The following is a 16,793-nucleotide window of genomic DNA, read 5'->3' as shown; positions in this document are numbered from 1 at the left end:
TATATATATACATGACGGGCTTCTTTCGGTTTCAGTCTACCAAATCCACTCACAAGTCATTGGTCGGCCCGAAGCTATAGTAGAAGAAACTTACTCAAGGTGTCACGCAGTGGGACTGAACCCAGAAGCATGTGGTTAGGAAGCAAGTTTCTTTTATTCATTACATTGGCCATAAAGGCCTTACATAGAAAGGAAGCTACGGGCTCGACACACACATAATGATATGAATGACAAATGAAATGTGGAAAAATGAGGCACCAAGCCTCTTTTATTATCAGTTGCATGCTTTCCTGCCCAACCAGGCCTCTCGCCCTAGTCAAACACTCAGACGGTATCGAGTCGAGCCATTTTAACACAAATCTAAAGGTATCCTCTGGGAAGGAGTTCATTATCCTGCACAGATCGGTTTCCTATATGACCTCCGCAGTCACCTGCGAAGGCCATTCAGGGTCCTCCATGCAGGACAGAATCCAATCCCTTCGGCTTTTCTTTTTAAACTTCTTAATGAAGCCGTCTAGTGTCCCTCCCTTATGGAAGAGGACCACAAATTCCTCTTCCACAGCATAGGAGGAGTCTACAGTTTTCACCTTCGGTCCCGAAGTACAACTTCCACCGAAGGTGCTTCGGGATATGCCGGCAGTGTGTCACAAACAGCAGATAATGTCCAATTTTTCTTTTTTCTTTGTTTTCCCTTGAACCACGGGAGGGTGGAGTTCCTCCGCTTTATCCAGCCGATTCTATCCCCCTCTCGCAGCCTTCGGGTCCTTCGGTGGGCAACCATTGTTGCCCACCTTTCTTTTTTGCCTTTTTCGAGGAGCTTTCCACCTCCTCGACTTTCTCCTTCTCTCCCTCCAATGAGGGAACAGGGAGCGGTATCTTTATTAACTGCCCCAGGATCTTATTTTGGTCCTGAGGGAAGTACTTTTTGCTATGGCCCAGTTCCAGGCACAGGTGACACTTGGGTGGGGAGCGTCCCCCAAGCATAACCGGATACCTGGACCCGGCCAATCTTTAAAAAATCTGGGAATACCAGGTTTCCGGCTGATTGGGTCCATAGGTTCAAAACAGCTTTTGACCCCTCCCAATCAGCCGCAGGCAAGATATTTATGTTGAGGAGCTTGGTACTGCTGCCACCCAGACCCCGGCGGAGAGTATCCTCTATCCACTCGGGTTCAATTCTGGGTGGCAAACCGCAGACCCAAGTCCTCGCCAACTTCTTACCACAATAAGTGGGAAGAAACAAAATTTCTCCGCCCTCCACGGGCTGGCCGCGAATTTTCGATCCTCTTCGTGGGGTGTCAAAGAGCAACCATCCGGTTGCGTATTTGACCCCCTAGAGATATACTTAATAGTTGACATATATTCCGCCAACTCTTTTTCTATCAAATTTTTCTCGAAGTCGCCGATGGTGTCGAGGGACTTGGGAGTAAATCCTCAACACCACCGTCTTCTTTTCAAACTCTTCCATCCATTGCTTGGGTGGCACTATCTCCCACTCTACAATTTTTTCTTTGTTCTTTGTCATGATAAATTAAACAGTTCACAAAATTCAAACAATTAGAGAGAAAAATCATAAAGAAAATCCCAACCAAAAGGAAGAAACACAAAAAATAAACAGTTCAATAAAGAGTTTCAAAATGAAAGATAGAATAAACGGCGATAGTTGAAAACACACGGCAAAAAATCCTTTGGCCACGCGGTACTCCCCTGCCTTCAATTTGAAACTGGAACAAAGCTTCTCACAGTTGATGTATTATTCCACAAAATTATTCCACAAAATTATTCCACAAAATTATTCCGCAAAATTATTCCTCAAAATTATTCACCAACATGAACCAACTTTCCAAGAGAAAAATTTTCAAAATTAATTGAGAACAACACTATTCACGAACTAAGTTTGGAGGCAGGATACGCCCCCAAGCAATAATTCTCACAATTAAGTGAGAAAAGCTATATACTCTACTGCAGGCAGACCCATGCCCAGAGTCCAATGAGGATCTCTTGCCTGTACAAAAATAATTATCATAGACAACAAACCCTCAGTGGAGCCAAGAATGAGAAGCCTTACCTTACAGCAGAGTCATTTTCACGATCAGTTTTCGTCCGCTGCAAGCCAGCGAGACGACTTCAATCAGTGGTATGAACAACTGACAACAAACGTAAGCTTCTTACCACTCAGCTACGGCTGCGCCTATTATATATATATATATATATATATATATTACACAATGTATGTATAAAAAACACTTGATGTGGGACGGAAATCGAAATATATATAGCGCTGACGTGAATACTACATAATTGATTCATCTTTAAAATTGAGGCCTTTAGCTCGCAGACACACACACACACAACACACACACACACACACACACAACACACACACACATACACACACGCACACACATACACGCACACACACACACATGCGGGCGCCTGCACGCACATTCATAGATAAAAAATTAACCGCTCGGTAATGTTGTCATTGCAAATTGACAGTTCGTTTTCATGTCATAAAAAATAAATATATTTCTTTTCTCCATGACTGTCAGGTACGTAGAAATATTGTAAAATCAACAATTGTTATTTTGAATCTTGTGTATACGCATGCATTCAAAAATATACAATAACATATATACATATGTGTATGAGCATAGTAACACAAGTATGTCATGTATCTGCTCTTAGAAAGAAATAGCTGAAAGAATTAGCATTTATGTGAATATGTTCAAGGACTCGTATAAAGTCGTTTCGACTGCGTTTCCAGAGATTACGTGCCTACATGCATACATATTTACGTACATACCTACCTACCTACCAACACACAACACACACACACACACACACAACACACACACACATATATATATATACATTCGCTGCTTCCTTCCAAGGAATCTAATGCTCTTAGCTTAGTTTTTTCTTGGGGCTGGCCAGATTGGAACAATCTCGAGTATAACCAGCCGAAATTGCAAAGATAATCTGGAACTCGACTGAGGATAGAGAACTCCGAATGACCCGTCCTGGGTTTCTTTGTATCGTGTGTCTTGTTGTTTTGTTGTCCCTTTTTTTGTATTACCTAACTGTCTGAATGTTTTGCGTTCTTGTTCAATTTTTGTATGTTTTTATATATAAAATATAACGGTATACGTACACTTTGGTTTCTTTTATGTAAGTATATATATATTATTTTGTATGACTTTATTATTATTTCTATTCTTTCATTATTTTCTTCTTTGTATCAGTCCTTTCACGCTTCGTTCATTCCAATCTCTGTTCCTTCGTTCCCCCTCTTTCACATCTTATGTCCCTGCTGTAAGTCTTTACTTCCACACACACCTGCTTAATTTAATTCGTACTTTGTGGGATGACACCTGTTATTATGTCCTGTTAATTGCATTTGTATTTGTGTAATATTTCTCTTTTTTCCGTCCTTGTTTTCGTATACATTCGCTGCTTTCTTCCAAGGAATCTAATGCTCTTAGCTTAGTTCTTTCTTGGGGCTGGCCAGATTGGAACAATCTCGAGTATAACCAGCCAAAATTGCAAAGATAATCTGGAACTCGACTGAGGATAGAAAACTCCGAATGACCCGTCCTGGTTTTCTTTGTATTGTTTGTCTGGATGTTTTGTTGTCCCTTTTTGTATCATCTAACTGTCTGGTTGTTTTGCATATATCAGGTAATCCACTTCTGAATTTTGCAAACCATCTTCTGCAAGTTCTTTCATTCAAGCATTCTTTCCCATAAACTGAGTCTATGTTTCGAGTCGCTTCGGCTGCAGAGTTTCTTTTTTTGTACTCATAAAGCATTATGTGCCTTAAATGCTCTTTGGATACTTCCAAGTTAGAAATTTTAATTCTATTATTCTGTAAAATAATATCTAATTAGTTTAAATGTACACAGATGCATAAAAATAATTTTTAATTCCATTAGACATTCTAAAATACCATTAAGTTTCATTCAATTTAAAAAAAGGTAAAATCGGACAGAACTTATGGGATGACCTGATATGTGTATATGCGTATATATATATTTATATGTGTGTATATATATGTGTGTGTGTGTGTGCGAGAGTGTGTATGTATGCATGTGTGTGTGTGTGTGTGTGCGAGAGTGTGTATGTATGTATGTGTGTGTGTGTCTGTATTTGTGCATGTTTGTTCTACATCAATGCTTGACAATCAGTGCGGATTAGACAACTCCGCACCAAGCGGTTCGGCAAGGTACCCGATAGAATAGTTACTGGGGTTGATGTGTTCTACTAATCGATGCCCCATCGTAGCTGCTGTCCAGTGACTGAAACAATGAAGAAACATAGAACAAAGATGAAAGAGAACTTAGAAGACCACATGATAAGCTGGGAGTTACTGAAATTAGTAAGGAATTCTGATATTAAAAAAACAAATAATACGTTAAAATAAATTTTGATTTATTTCTCTCTTTTTAGGGCAGACAACTGGTTAGTTGATGTAAATAAAACGAATGAACATGATGGATTAACAGACTTTGGAAAGGTAATGTAACGTTTTAATTTCTTTTCATTTTATTCCTTCATTTTTGTTTTTTAAAATATCTTCTATTTGTTTCAGTCATTAATCGAACGAATGGACTCCAGTAATTATATAAATTTTAAAGTTTGGTACTTATTCTTAACAACTTCTTTTAATGAATCGCTAAACCGAGGGGATGTAAACAAAGCAACACCAGTCGTCAAGTGGTGATGGGTGACAAACACAGAGACAAAGACACACACGCACAACACACACACACACAGACTCTCTCTCTCTCACACTCACACATATGTAAGAGAGTGAGGGAGAGATAGAATGAGAAAGAGTCGAGCTTGTTTCAGCTTCCGAGCACCAAATCCACTCACAAGGCTTTGATCGTCCCGAGGCTAATGTAGAAGATACTTGTCCAAGGTGCCACGTAGTAGGACTGAATCCGGAACGATGTCGTTGGAAAGCAAACTTTTAAACATTTTACGGGTACGGGCGCAAGTTCGCGTTCGCTGTGTCATTACATACTTTTGAGTTGGAAACCACCACGCAGCAACTGGTTCGTATTTTCTGTCCATAGCCTTGTGGATATAACAACGATCGTAACAAAAATAATTGTTTCTCTTTTAGTAGCAGTGATTTTAAGGGAAGAGATATAGTCTGTCCCCACTGCTATTCTGCCTCGCTCTGACTACACAGCCAAACATGTTCAACGAAACGACCACAGGTTACAGATGTTCTGGAAAAGTATATATCATCTCCTATATATGGATGACTTAAAAATGTCATCCATATATACTAAGAATATCAGTGAATAGGAAAACCTCCCAAAAGTCGGTCAGTTTCAGCAAAGGTATTAGGATGAGAATGTGCCAAAATAACAGAAAGGAAAAGCAAATTAATCAGCACTGAAAACGCAGCATTCGGCTTAGACACAAAAATCAGAGAACACATATATAGGAATAGACTAAATAGCTAAAATACAACACAGAAATGAAAGAGTATTACAGGTGAGTTAGAATGATATTAGAAACTGAATTCAATGTTAAATGTAAGATAATATGGATGAACACTCTAACCATACAAGTTCTAAATTACAACTTTAACATAATAAAGTGGAAAATTAGTAAATTGAAAAACTTCGAAGAATATCAGAAGACTATTAATAGATAATTAAAATCATTGTAGTTATAACGAGATTATAGTTATAAATAGTGTACTTCTTTTTAATAATGGAAACGATTAATGTCTGTGTGGGCGTATGTGTGTGTGTTGTCCGTGTGTGTCATTGCGTCTGTGTTTGTCCCCCGTTACCGCTTAACAACCGGTATTTGTTTGTTTATAATCATCATTATCATCAACATCATCATCGTCATCATCATCATCATCATCGTCATCATCATCGTCGTCGTCGTCATCGTTGTCATCGTCATCATCATCATCATCGTCATCGTCATCATAATTATTATTATCATTATCATCATCATCATTATCATTATTATTATCATTATCATCATCATCATCATTATTATCATTATCATTATTATTATCATCATCATTATTATTATCATCATCATCATCATTATTATTATAATTATTATTATCATTATCATTATTATTATTATTATTATTATTATTATTATTATTATTATTATTATTATTAAGGCAGGGAGCTGGGAGAATCGTTAGCATACTAGGCGAAACGTTTTCCTGTATTTCGTCTGCCACTACGTTCTAAGTTCAAATTCCGCCGCGGTCGACTTTGCCTTTCATCCTTTCGGAGTTAATAAATAAAGTACCAGTTGCGTACTGGGGTCGATTTAGTCGACCGATCCCCTCCTCCAGAATTTCGGGCTTCGTGCTGCCTAGAGTAGAAAAGATTCTTCTTCTTCTTCTTCTTCTTCTTCTTCTTCTTCTTCTTCTTCTTCTTCTTCTTCTTCTTCTTCTCTTCTTCTTCTTCTTCTTCTTCTTCTTCTTCTTCTTCTTCTTCCTTCGTAACACAGTTTAGGTAAAAACGCAACGGAGTTTTTAATCATCTATCGAGTCACAACTAGGACCCCAGACAGATAAGGCGCTGTGCCCAATACGGCTGCTTTTATAGATGTTATACTTCACTGAAATGGTAGCGAGAGCCTGGTCTTGTGCAGCAATGCTCAGGCTTTCGGTAGTACGCTTCAAATCACCTCGGTCAAGCCATGCCCACGATGCTGTATTATCCTTAACGTCTCGTGTATTCTTTTCAAACTCTCCATGCATTCTCATTTCAAGAAGGTCTTCTTTTCTCTTCTCCTCACCTCTTTGGTTAAACTCTGCCTTGCCCATCATTTTATCTGCATTTACATCCATATCTTTCGCAGCATATTGCAGCAGGTTTTCATCACTATTTATCAAATACTCGGCAAGCGTTCTCCTTTCACTCTTTATACAGTGGTCTATAATAATTTATCCTCTGCCACCATTCTTCCTTTTCATTTACAGTCTGCTTTAGGGTGTAGCGCCCCATGCAGTGTTACCAACTTTCTCGTCCTTCTATCCAGTGTTGATATTTCCTCCTTAGTCCATTTGAGGATGGACGCACTATATCCGACCACCTCAACTGCCCATATATTCATTGCGGTAATCAAATTTTTGGCATGCAGTTTGGATTTGAACACCATCTTCGCCCTTTTTTGATACGCCTCGCTGACTATGACTTTCATTTCTCCGTGTAGAATGACATCCAGTTCCAAAATCTCTAAATATCATTACCACAACCGTCGGGTTCACCCATGGTCTCTCCTGAGGGTAGCCGCAATACTCTGCAGGCTACTTCCTTCCCTCTTTTCATGTTAAGTACTGAGCATTTGGTGATCCCAAATTCCATACCCATGTCCCTACCACACTTCTGGATTGTTTTGGTTAAGGAATCTATCTGTTTTTCAGATTTTCCAAATAATTTCAGGTCGTCAACAAACAGAAGATGGTTCAATGATGGGCCTTTCTTCCCACCTCGGCAACCCATCTTAACTTTCCTAAGTGCCATCGTTATTATTACTATTTTTCCTCTTTCTTCAAATTTTCTTCCGTTTCTCGCCGAGTGTTTTCCGTACACCTAGGGCAGAGAAGCTCATTGTATGCATTCCCAGATTACATATGCAAATTCTCAGGTAAAATATGTATTTAAAAAATTAATAAATAAATAAATTCATAAATGGATGTTGTTTTTACAGCGATAATGCTCTTCTCGGTACATGAGCCGTTCCAGTTAACATGATTTTTTGCACTTCCATTATTATTATTATTATTATTATTATTATTATTATTATTATTATTATTATTATTATTATTATTAAATACGTCGTACAGTACTCAATATGGTGATGTTGATTGAAGATGTGTCTACCGGGATTTGTACTGTTTGTCAAGTCACAACAAGGACCTTAGACAGACTGTATTTTACGCAGTATGTGTGCTGTTCTAAGCAATGCCGACTTTTGTAATACCCCTAGATTGTAGGCTATTTATAAAGTTTCGAGATGCTCTAACACCTTGTCTGTCTGGGCGTCAAAGTTCCAGAGGATTTTTGCATTCCTCTTTTCGTCCATTAATTTTTGGGTGTATGCTGGTGCCAAGCACCCGTTACCTCGTACCCATACTTCCGACATAGCAGCCAGTAAAGGTTCTGCACTACCTTGTCGTGTATGCGCTTGTTCACTTTCTGCGCAAGACTTTCACAAGCACTTACGATATGAGTCACGCTTTCCAGCCGCTTACCACACATTCTGCAGAGGTTTGTTGCATTTGTGTAGTAAATATCTCTTTTCACTGAGTTGGTATTGAATGCCTGATGCTTGGCAGCGATTATTATTATTATTATTATTATTATTATTATTATTATTATTATTATTATTATTATTACTAATAAATGAGAGAGTAGTGCATGCCTCCAAAGTCACACTGGGGTAAAATATTCGAAGCCCAGTATATCCATCATGACTACACATCAGATAAGGGTACCCACCTATTTTCAGTTTCATTCGTTTTTCTATTTCTTGTATAGTGCTTTATCTTTGCAGCCTTTCCTTCTACACAAGCCTAACCTTCTTACTTCTAATAATAGCGGCCCTGTGGCATTTTTACATACCATGCTATGTTGTTTTCTTCTGCTCTAATGCTGTGTTCGCATCCAATAAGTCCCCTTTCCCCGCTTTTTCTTGATACATACAGTCTGTCTGTGTCATTTTTTGGGTGGAGTAAGTGAGCAACTTACTTGTCTAACCGTCTAAGCTGTTTAGCTCGTTTACTGTCCATGCGATTACTCCTGCTCCATATCTAAGGGATGAAATCGCCCAGGTGTTGGTTGCTTCAATCTTATCTCATCCATTTAATTTCGACTTAAAGATCAGTCATAGTCTGCACAAATACTTCACCTTAAATTTTTCTGTCATTTCTATCTCCATCACTTTATCCATTTCCAAAATCCCCAAGTACTTATAGCCCGTCTCTTCTATCTACTTCATAACCTCCCCCGACTGTATCGTTAGCCCGTCCATACATTTGATTTACCTTCTCTTCAAGTCTAACTGAGAAAGTGTGGTCTGTTATGAAACTCCATCCCGATATCAGCACTGACGGTATACACCGTATCAACGAGGAAACTGACTTGGGCTTCATCTTTGCCATAAAGTTTGAGGTCATCCATGAATAACAAGCCTACCTGGTGTACCACCGTCACCATCATTGGCTCAGTTTCACTCCCACTGTTATTTACAATATTTTGTCTTTTCATTGTCATTCGTATGAGATAGCGATTATCAGGTTGCGCAAATACCAGTGTTTTTATTGTGACATCATCACTAGATGTATCATTATTAATCAGCCCATGAGGCCCTTCTCATTTCCTTTCATTATTATATTTTATTATTATTATTATTATTATTATTATTATTATTATTATTATTATTATTATTATTCAGTAGTTTTATTTTTATAGCGTGCTTTCACTTCACTACCGAGCACAGCTCTGTGTGCCTTGGGTATGTGCTGTGATTTGTTGTGATGCTCTGATGGTTATTGTATGGGAGTGTTCTGCGTAGGATGTGTGCAGTGCCTAGTATGCATTTTCTGTATGTTATATGTGTTTGTAAGTCCTGGAGTTTTGTTATGTATTTGTCTGAATATTTTTTTATCATGCCTAATGCACCTACTATGATAGGAATTGTTTCTGTTTTCAGATTCCACATTCTAGTTACCTCTATTTCCAGGTCTTTGTATTTTGAGAGTTTCTCCATTTCTTTTAGAGACACGTTGTCATCAGCCGGTATTGATACATCAATTAGAAAGCATTTCTTTTCTTCATGATCTGTGACAACTATATCTGGTCTGTTGGCCTTAATTTCTCTATCTGTGTGTATCGGCATATCCCAGAGTATGGTTGCTTTCTCGTTTTCTGTGACCTTTTCTGGTGTGTGCCTATACCATCTTTTTTCTGTTGTTATTCCATAATGTTGGCATAGCTTCCAATGTATGTAGGTTCCAACTCTGTCATGTCTGTGAATATATTCCTTCTTAGCCAAGACTGGGCAGCTAGAGATAATATGATTTATTGTTTCTTGTCCATCTCCACATATTCTGCAGTTACTTGTAATATTTCTTTTCATTAAATTTTTTTGGTAATTTCTGGTGGGGAGGCTTTGGTCTTGTGCTGCAATTAAAAATCCCTCTGTTTCTGCTTTGAGTCCTGAGCTTCTCAACCATTGCTGGGATTTTTCTTTGTCTATTTCTTTTGTGTTTAGTTTAGTCCAGTATTTACCATGAAGGGGCTTTTCTTGCCATCGTTTTATCATGGTTCGTTGCTGTTCTATTTTTAGTTTGGATTTCATTTGTTTTATAGCTTTTGTTGTTTCTTCATCTTCTCTTTATGTTTTATTAGTGTGTATGATTCTTGTTTGTATTGTCAGTTTCTCTTGCCATCGTTTTATCATGGTTCGTTGCTGTTCTATTTTTAGTTTGGATTCATTTGTTTTATAGCTTTTGTTGTTTCTTCATCTTCTCTCTTCTTCATGTTTATTAGTGGTTGATTTCTTGTTTGTATTTGTCAGCTTCCTTAAATACTGAGAACAGTTTTTTGTTTTGCTCGTGTTTTGCCGCTATCTGGATCAGTTTTCCTTCCTTCTGAAGTAGATATTTTTGCAGTCCTATGGTGGTTATTTTATAGTAGTAGTTTTCCAGCTGTATAAGGCCTCTACCACCTTCTAGACGTTGTATATATAGTCTTTCTATGTCAGATTTTGGGTGATGCATCCTAGATCCTGTCATTATTTTTCTTGTTTTCCTATCTATTTTGGTCAGTTCATTTCGTGTCCAGTTAAGGATATTGTAGCTGTAACTTATAACTGGACAGCTAAAGTGTTGATATCTAACTCGTCTATAATATTCTTTTTTTATTTTCTCTTTCATTTGTGTGTTTTGTGTCTTATCTAGTTCATGGATTCCTAAGTATTTGTAAGTTTGACTTTGGTCTAATTCTTTTATTTCATTGGTTTTATCTAGTGTGATGTTGTTACTCTTACTAGTTTTCCTCTTTTCAGGGTTACTTGGCGCATTTTTCTAATCCAAATTTCATATCTATTTCTTTGGTAAATCCATGAACTGTCTTTAATAGTGTTTCCAGCTGTTTGTCATTTGCAGCGTATAGTTTTAGGTCATCCATATATAAAAGGTGGCTGATCGTTTTGCCGTAACATTTATATCCGCATCCAGTTCTATTTAGCATATCAGATAGAGGTGACAGTGCCAAGCAGAAAAGGAGTGGAGAGAGCGTGTCTCCCTGGAATATTCCTCTTCTAATGGGGATGTCTTTGGTTTTCATGAGTCCCTCTTTTGTTTGGAGGTGTATGACTGTTTGCCATTTATTCATAGAGTGCTCTATGAATTTTATGATTGTTGGTGCTACTTTGTTAATGGCTAGTGTTTCGAGGATCCATGTGTGGGGGATGCTATCAAACGCCTTTTTGTAGTCAATCCAGGCCATACTGAGGCCTTTCTTCTTTCTGTGGCTGTCTTCAGTTATGGCTTTATTAATCATTAGTTGATCTTTACAGCCATATGAGCCTTTGCGGCATCCTTTCTACTCTTTCTGGGACAGTTTGTTTTCGTCCAGGTGCTTGTTCAGCCTTTGTGAAATCACTGCAGTAAATGCCTTGAACATAGTAGGGAGGCAGGTTATTGGTCTGTAGTTTTCTGGCTTTTCTGTTTCATTTGATTTGGGAATTAAGATGGTTTTCCCCTTCGTGAGCCATTCAGGCATTGTCTCTGGCTCTGCTAGTACTTTGTTAAAGTTTTCAGCCAGCTTTTTGTGCATTCCTGTTAGATATTTCAACCAGAAGTTGGGGATCTTGTCATGCCCAGGTGCCTTCCAGTTGCTTAGTCTTTGCAGTGCCTGGGTGACCTCTTCAGTTGTTATGGGGGTCCAAAGTTGTTCAGATGCCGAGTTTGTTATTCTGATTTCCTTTTTTTGGTGGTTCGTTCGCCGACCATATTTCTCCCCAGAATTCTTCCAATTCTTCTGCCGTTGGTGCTGCAGTGACTTCTATTTTATTTTTTTCCCAGTTCTTGGTAGAACTTTTTGGGGTTAGTGTTGAACTTTTTTTTTTCTTCAAAGAAGCGTTGGCGTTTCTTGTACCGGCGGATCCTTTGTGCTTTGGCAAGGATATTTTGCTTCAGCTTTTCTTTTATTTCAGGCAAATCTTTCTCTGTGATGTTATATTTGCGGAGTATTTTTGTTCTCTTTTTGTTGCTCAGTAGCGTTGATTGTTTGCTGATTTCATTAAGAATCGACAGGTCTTTTCTAATTTTTTTTATTTTGCTTTGGATGTTATTTATCCACAGGGTTTGTTTGGGTGGTGGTACTCCTGTTTGGGCGGGTTTGGTGAGTATCCAGCTTCTTTGTGGCTGCAGTGTATATTAGGTTATTTAGCTCAGTGATATCACTTTTTTTTGATTCAGTGGCTATCAGTTCAGTGACGGCTAGGTTTGCTGTTTATAATAGGTGTTGTTATTTTGTTTATTTTGATTCTTGGGAGGTATGGTCGGTGGTCCATTTTGAGCTCTGTGGTTTTCAGTTCTTTGATTATTTTATTTTTTATTATCATAATCATTAGGCTCCCCGTCGTTGTTTACATCGTGTTTGTTGGGAATGTTGCGTTTGTCTTCGTGTTTTACAGTTTCAGTGTTTATATTATTGGGCATTGTTGTGTGGCTTCTATCTACATTTTCCTGGTGTATGTTTTCTTTTAGGTGTTCTATTTCTATTTCTGATATTTTTTTTGTGTTGAGAATGTATCTTCGTACGTTAGCTAATTTATTAGGGTTCATTGCTGTATCCAAGTCTATATCTCTATTATTTCCCTTCCATATTTTATATGTATGTGTTGTTGTGTTTTCATTTTTTGGGTAGAGTATTGCTGTGAAGTATGCGTGTAAGATAGAAATGTATTCCTCACGTGTCCATTTACGTCTTTTGGGTTTTTTATTTGCGGGACATGAGGTACAACGTCCGGCCCATTATTTTGACGGTCGTCATTTTCGTAGGGTACCGGTCCGTTTATTTCTGTTGTCACATTATTTCGCACGTGTAGTTTTTCGTACATTTTTTGTTGTAAGTTTAATGTACGTACCGCTCGATTGTTATTCTTGGGTTGAATAGTATCGGTGGAATTTAATTTCTTCGTAGTTCCTTTGTACATGGTGTTTGGGGTCGGAGATGATCGTGATGTTCCAGGCATGTTTACATGTGTTGCGTTAGAGGCGGAGATGATATCGAGTCAAAATACATCATTTTGTTTCGAAAATAGTAATAAATTTCAATTAGTATTACTTACTCGGATACAGTCCAATTCTTTGTTAGTAAAACTTTGGCTCCATAGGATGTCCTTGTTTTCGATGTTTGTGGATAGATTTCGGAGCTCTGAATTTTCCTTCTTACATCTTAAACGTCCCCGGTGTTCTCTCTTCTAAACGTCCTCGGTGTTCTCTCTTTAAACGTCCCCGGTGTTCTCTCTTTAAACGTCCCCGGTGTTCTCTCTTTAAACGTCCCCGGTGTTCTCTCTTAATTATTATTATTATTATATTATTATTATTATTATTATTATTATTATTATTATTATTATTATCATCACTGATATCACTGATATTATTGTTTTTACGTGTAGTAGCAGCAGTGGTTGCAGCAACAACATTAGTAGTAGGCGTGGGGATAGTGATAAAGGTGGTAGTTGGGCCCCAGATTCCTGTGCTATCATAATAGTAGTAGTTGTAGTATTATTATTGTAGTATTAGTAGTATTAGCAGCTGTAGCACAGTATTATTATTATTATTATTATTATTTTAATTGTTGTCATTATCACCATCACCACCACTACCATTGTTTGGGGAACTTGTTGGGTAGCAGTTTGGTAAATAGATCATATTCTACAGGTCTATAAATAGATTCGGCAGATGGGGGGGGGGGGAGGTCAGCCATAGAAACCAAGGAATTTTCGAAACCTTTGGGTCAGCAGAGGTGAAATGTGCTTTCTATTACTAGTGGCCACCGACCACTGAAAGCGCTGCCTTGAAAAGAAGCAATTCAACCTGTTCTATTTGTAATTACTGGTAGAAAAAACAATAATAATAATATATATATACACATATGCACACACACACACACACGTACGCACACACACACACACACACACACACACACACACACACACACACACACACATATACTGATATTCACGTCGCTGAATTTTTGAATTTCTGAATTCAATTGTGCTGTTGCAATAAAAAGTGTGTTTGCGTATTTGGGTAATATATTAAAGTTTCTAAGTTTTCTTGAGATGTTCGTTTGTCTATCCAATTGGAGAATACAGTAGGACTTTTGCAACGAAAAGGATGTTTACATTTTCGAACACCCAGGCAGAGTCAAAAAGGAAAGAAAACAAGTAGATAGTAACGTTTTAAGATTAACTAAATATGTTCTTTTGTATGACCGCACAGGGAGAAATGGTAGTGTTCTTAGAATACAAAGGAAGATGGTGTTTACATTTTCGAATACTCAGGGAGAGAGGAAAGGATAAGTATTCTCACAGTAGTCGTAGATATTAAAGTTTTTTCTTTCTTTTTTATAAGCTGATCGTTTGTGTGTTCGAAAGCTGTCGGTATGTAAGTTTCCTAGCTTATTTTATTTTGAGGGAGGTTTAAAATATTCACAGGAAATTGTAGATATTCCAGTCTTTGGGAATAGTAGGAGGAAGAGATATTCGGCTCATTGGCTTTTTGAATTTCTGAATTTCTTTTTCGTTTTCTTTTGGAATTTTTCTTTTCTTCTTAAAAGTTTTGCTGTGGTTTACAGTTTTTGTAGTTGTGCAGTATGTATATATTGGCAGGTGCTTACTTCCTTAATTTTTTTATCGTGCATTTAATTGAGTTGTTACAATAAAAGGCATGTTTACATATTCTGTTAGTCAGGAAAGAAGGGAAGACAAAATGTTCACACACAATTGGAGATATTATTATTATTATTATTATTATTATTATTATTATTATTATTATTATTATTATCATCATTTATGGTTTCCTTTCATTATAACTTTATATCAGCTGCCTTAGTACCGGGCATCCTTCGAAGGCCAAGAGTAGCAAGGGCACTTTTGCTTTGCTATGCCTGCTAAAATTATCACCATATTTCTTCTTCTTCTTCTTCTTCTTCTTCTTCTTCTTCTTCTTCTTCTTCTTCTTCTTTTTCTTCTTCTTTTTCTTCTTCATCTTCATCTTCTTCTTCTTGAGTGAGACAGCAGTAGATGCCATCAAAGTGTCACTAGGAAAAATATACGAAGCTCAGTACACCATTCATAACTACCTGCCTGATAAGGGTACACCTGGCACATTCATCACAACCATATGCACGACATGGTGATCTCATATCAAGATAAACATTGTATAACCTTGCTGTTAGAATTTTCTTCAGGTCGAGTAGACCATCCTACTCAAAAGGTCCCCCAATAAGGGTTGTTTTAGGATGCTGAACGAAACACCCATGTTTGCAAAGGTGAATTATCCAAACACGAAAGAACTCCTTTCAACACATGGCTACGATGCTCCCCCACTACTTCTGCACATGATCAGAAATGCACATATGCTCAACTGGTTATGGTCAAACAACTGACAAGCAGCTCTGTGGTATTGAGCAGAATATTTCCTGTAGCCCATCTTTTATACCAAGACAAAGCAATGTACCTGATAACGCTTCCAATCAATTAAGATCAGAAGCGATGATAGCCATTGCCTGGTACTGCATCAGGACATTTATTATTATTATTATTATTATTATTATTATTATTATTATTATAATTATTATTATTATTATTGTTATTATTGTTATTATTATTATTGTTGTTGTTGTTGTTGTTGTTGTTGTTGTTATTATTATTATTGTTATTATTATTGTTATTGTTGTTGTTATTGTTGTTGTTGTTGTTGTTGTTTTTGTTATTAATTCAAAGTTGTTTATTGCTTGTATTATTGGTGTAGCTGTTTTTATGAATAGTATTATCTTTTATCAATGATATTAATATTTATGTTTTGTCTTCTGCTTTATGTGATAAATTATCACGAAAGCTTCGACATTTTCCTCTCTAGTGTATCGAAATGGCCAAAATGTTTATCTCTATAATTCAATTAATGACCTGACAACTTAATCGCTGATAATTGGCTTAATAAATATTTCCTTAAATCTAAGACGTTTATAGGCTAGTGATTTTTGGCGTTATTTAAAAAATTTGCATTGATTCTGTTCTGTTTTCATTGTCAGTATATTTCCAAATACGATGTTATAAGTCTCATTATATTTGGGATTGTTGGTTGGAATGTATGATAAGAATAAATATATATATGTGTGTGTGTGTGTGTGTGTGTGTGTGTGTGTGTGTATCTGTAAGTCTTGTACTAAATTAATATACACCGTTCAAGATCATGTTACTGTGGATTTTTGTCGAAGAGAAAATCGTTTCATAACCATGTATTAAAGACACAACATACATCAAGACAAAGCGCATTTCCCCCTACTTGAGGTTTGGCAATGCTTTGCAACCTTTTTTTCACTTACTAAGAAGCACATACTTATGCTCATTTTTACACATACAACCGTATGCACTTATGCATGGATTCTATATACAGGGTGATATCGAAAGGTTCCCGAACTTGTTACATTTAACGAAATATAACTTATTTACCTAACCTAAGTTTTAACATTATCACCTTCAATATAGTC

The 16,793-nt window shown here is 37.2% G+C and overlaps 1 protein-coding gene across 1 annotated transcript in view; it reads left to right on the top strand.

The window, feature by feature from the left end:
- Positions 1 to 16,793, top strand: part of LOC115214406 (dipeptidase 1) — a 159,152-nt gene that overhangs the window by 82,995 nt on the left and 59,364 nt on the right. The window contains exon 5 of the mRNA XM_029783605.2: positions 4,450 to 4,516. Within this exon, the coding sequence (XP_029639465.1) occupies positions 4,450 to 4,516 (67 nt within the window). The remainder of the gene's footprint in view (positions 1 to 4,449; positions 4,517 to 16,793) is intronic.

This window comes from Octopus sinensis, linkage group LG1 (assembly GCF_006345805.1).
Source record: "Octopus sinensis linkage group LG1, ASM634580v1, whole genome shotgun sequence".
Lineage (NCBI taxonomy): Eukaryota > Metazoa > Mollusca > Cephalopoda > Octopoda > Octopodidae > Octopus > Octopus sinensis.
Note: the sequence above shows the minus strand (reverse complement) of the source record. Positions and strands in the feature narration are given on the sequence as shown.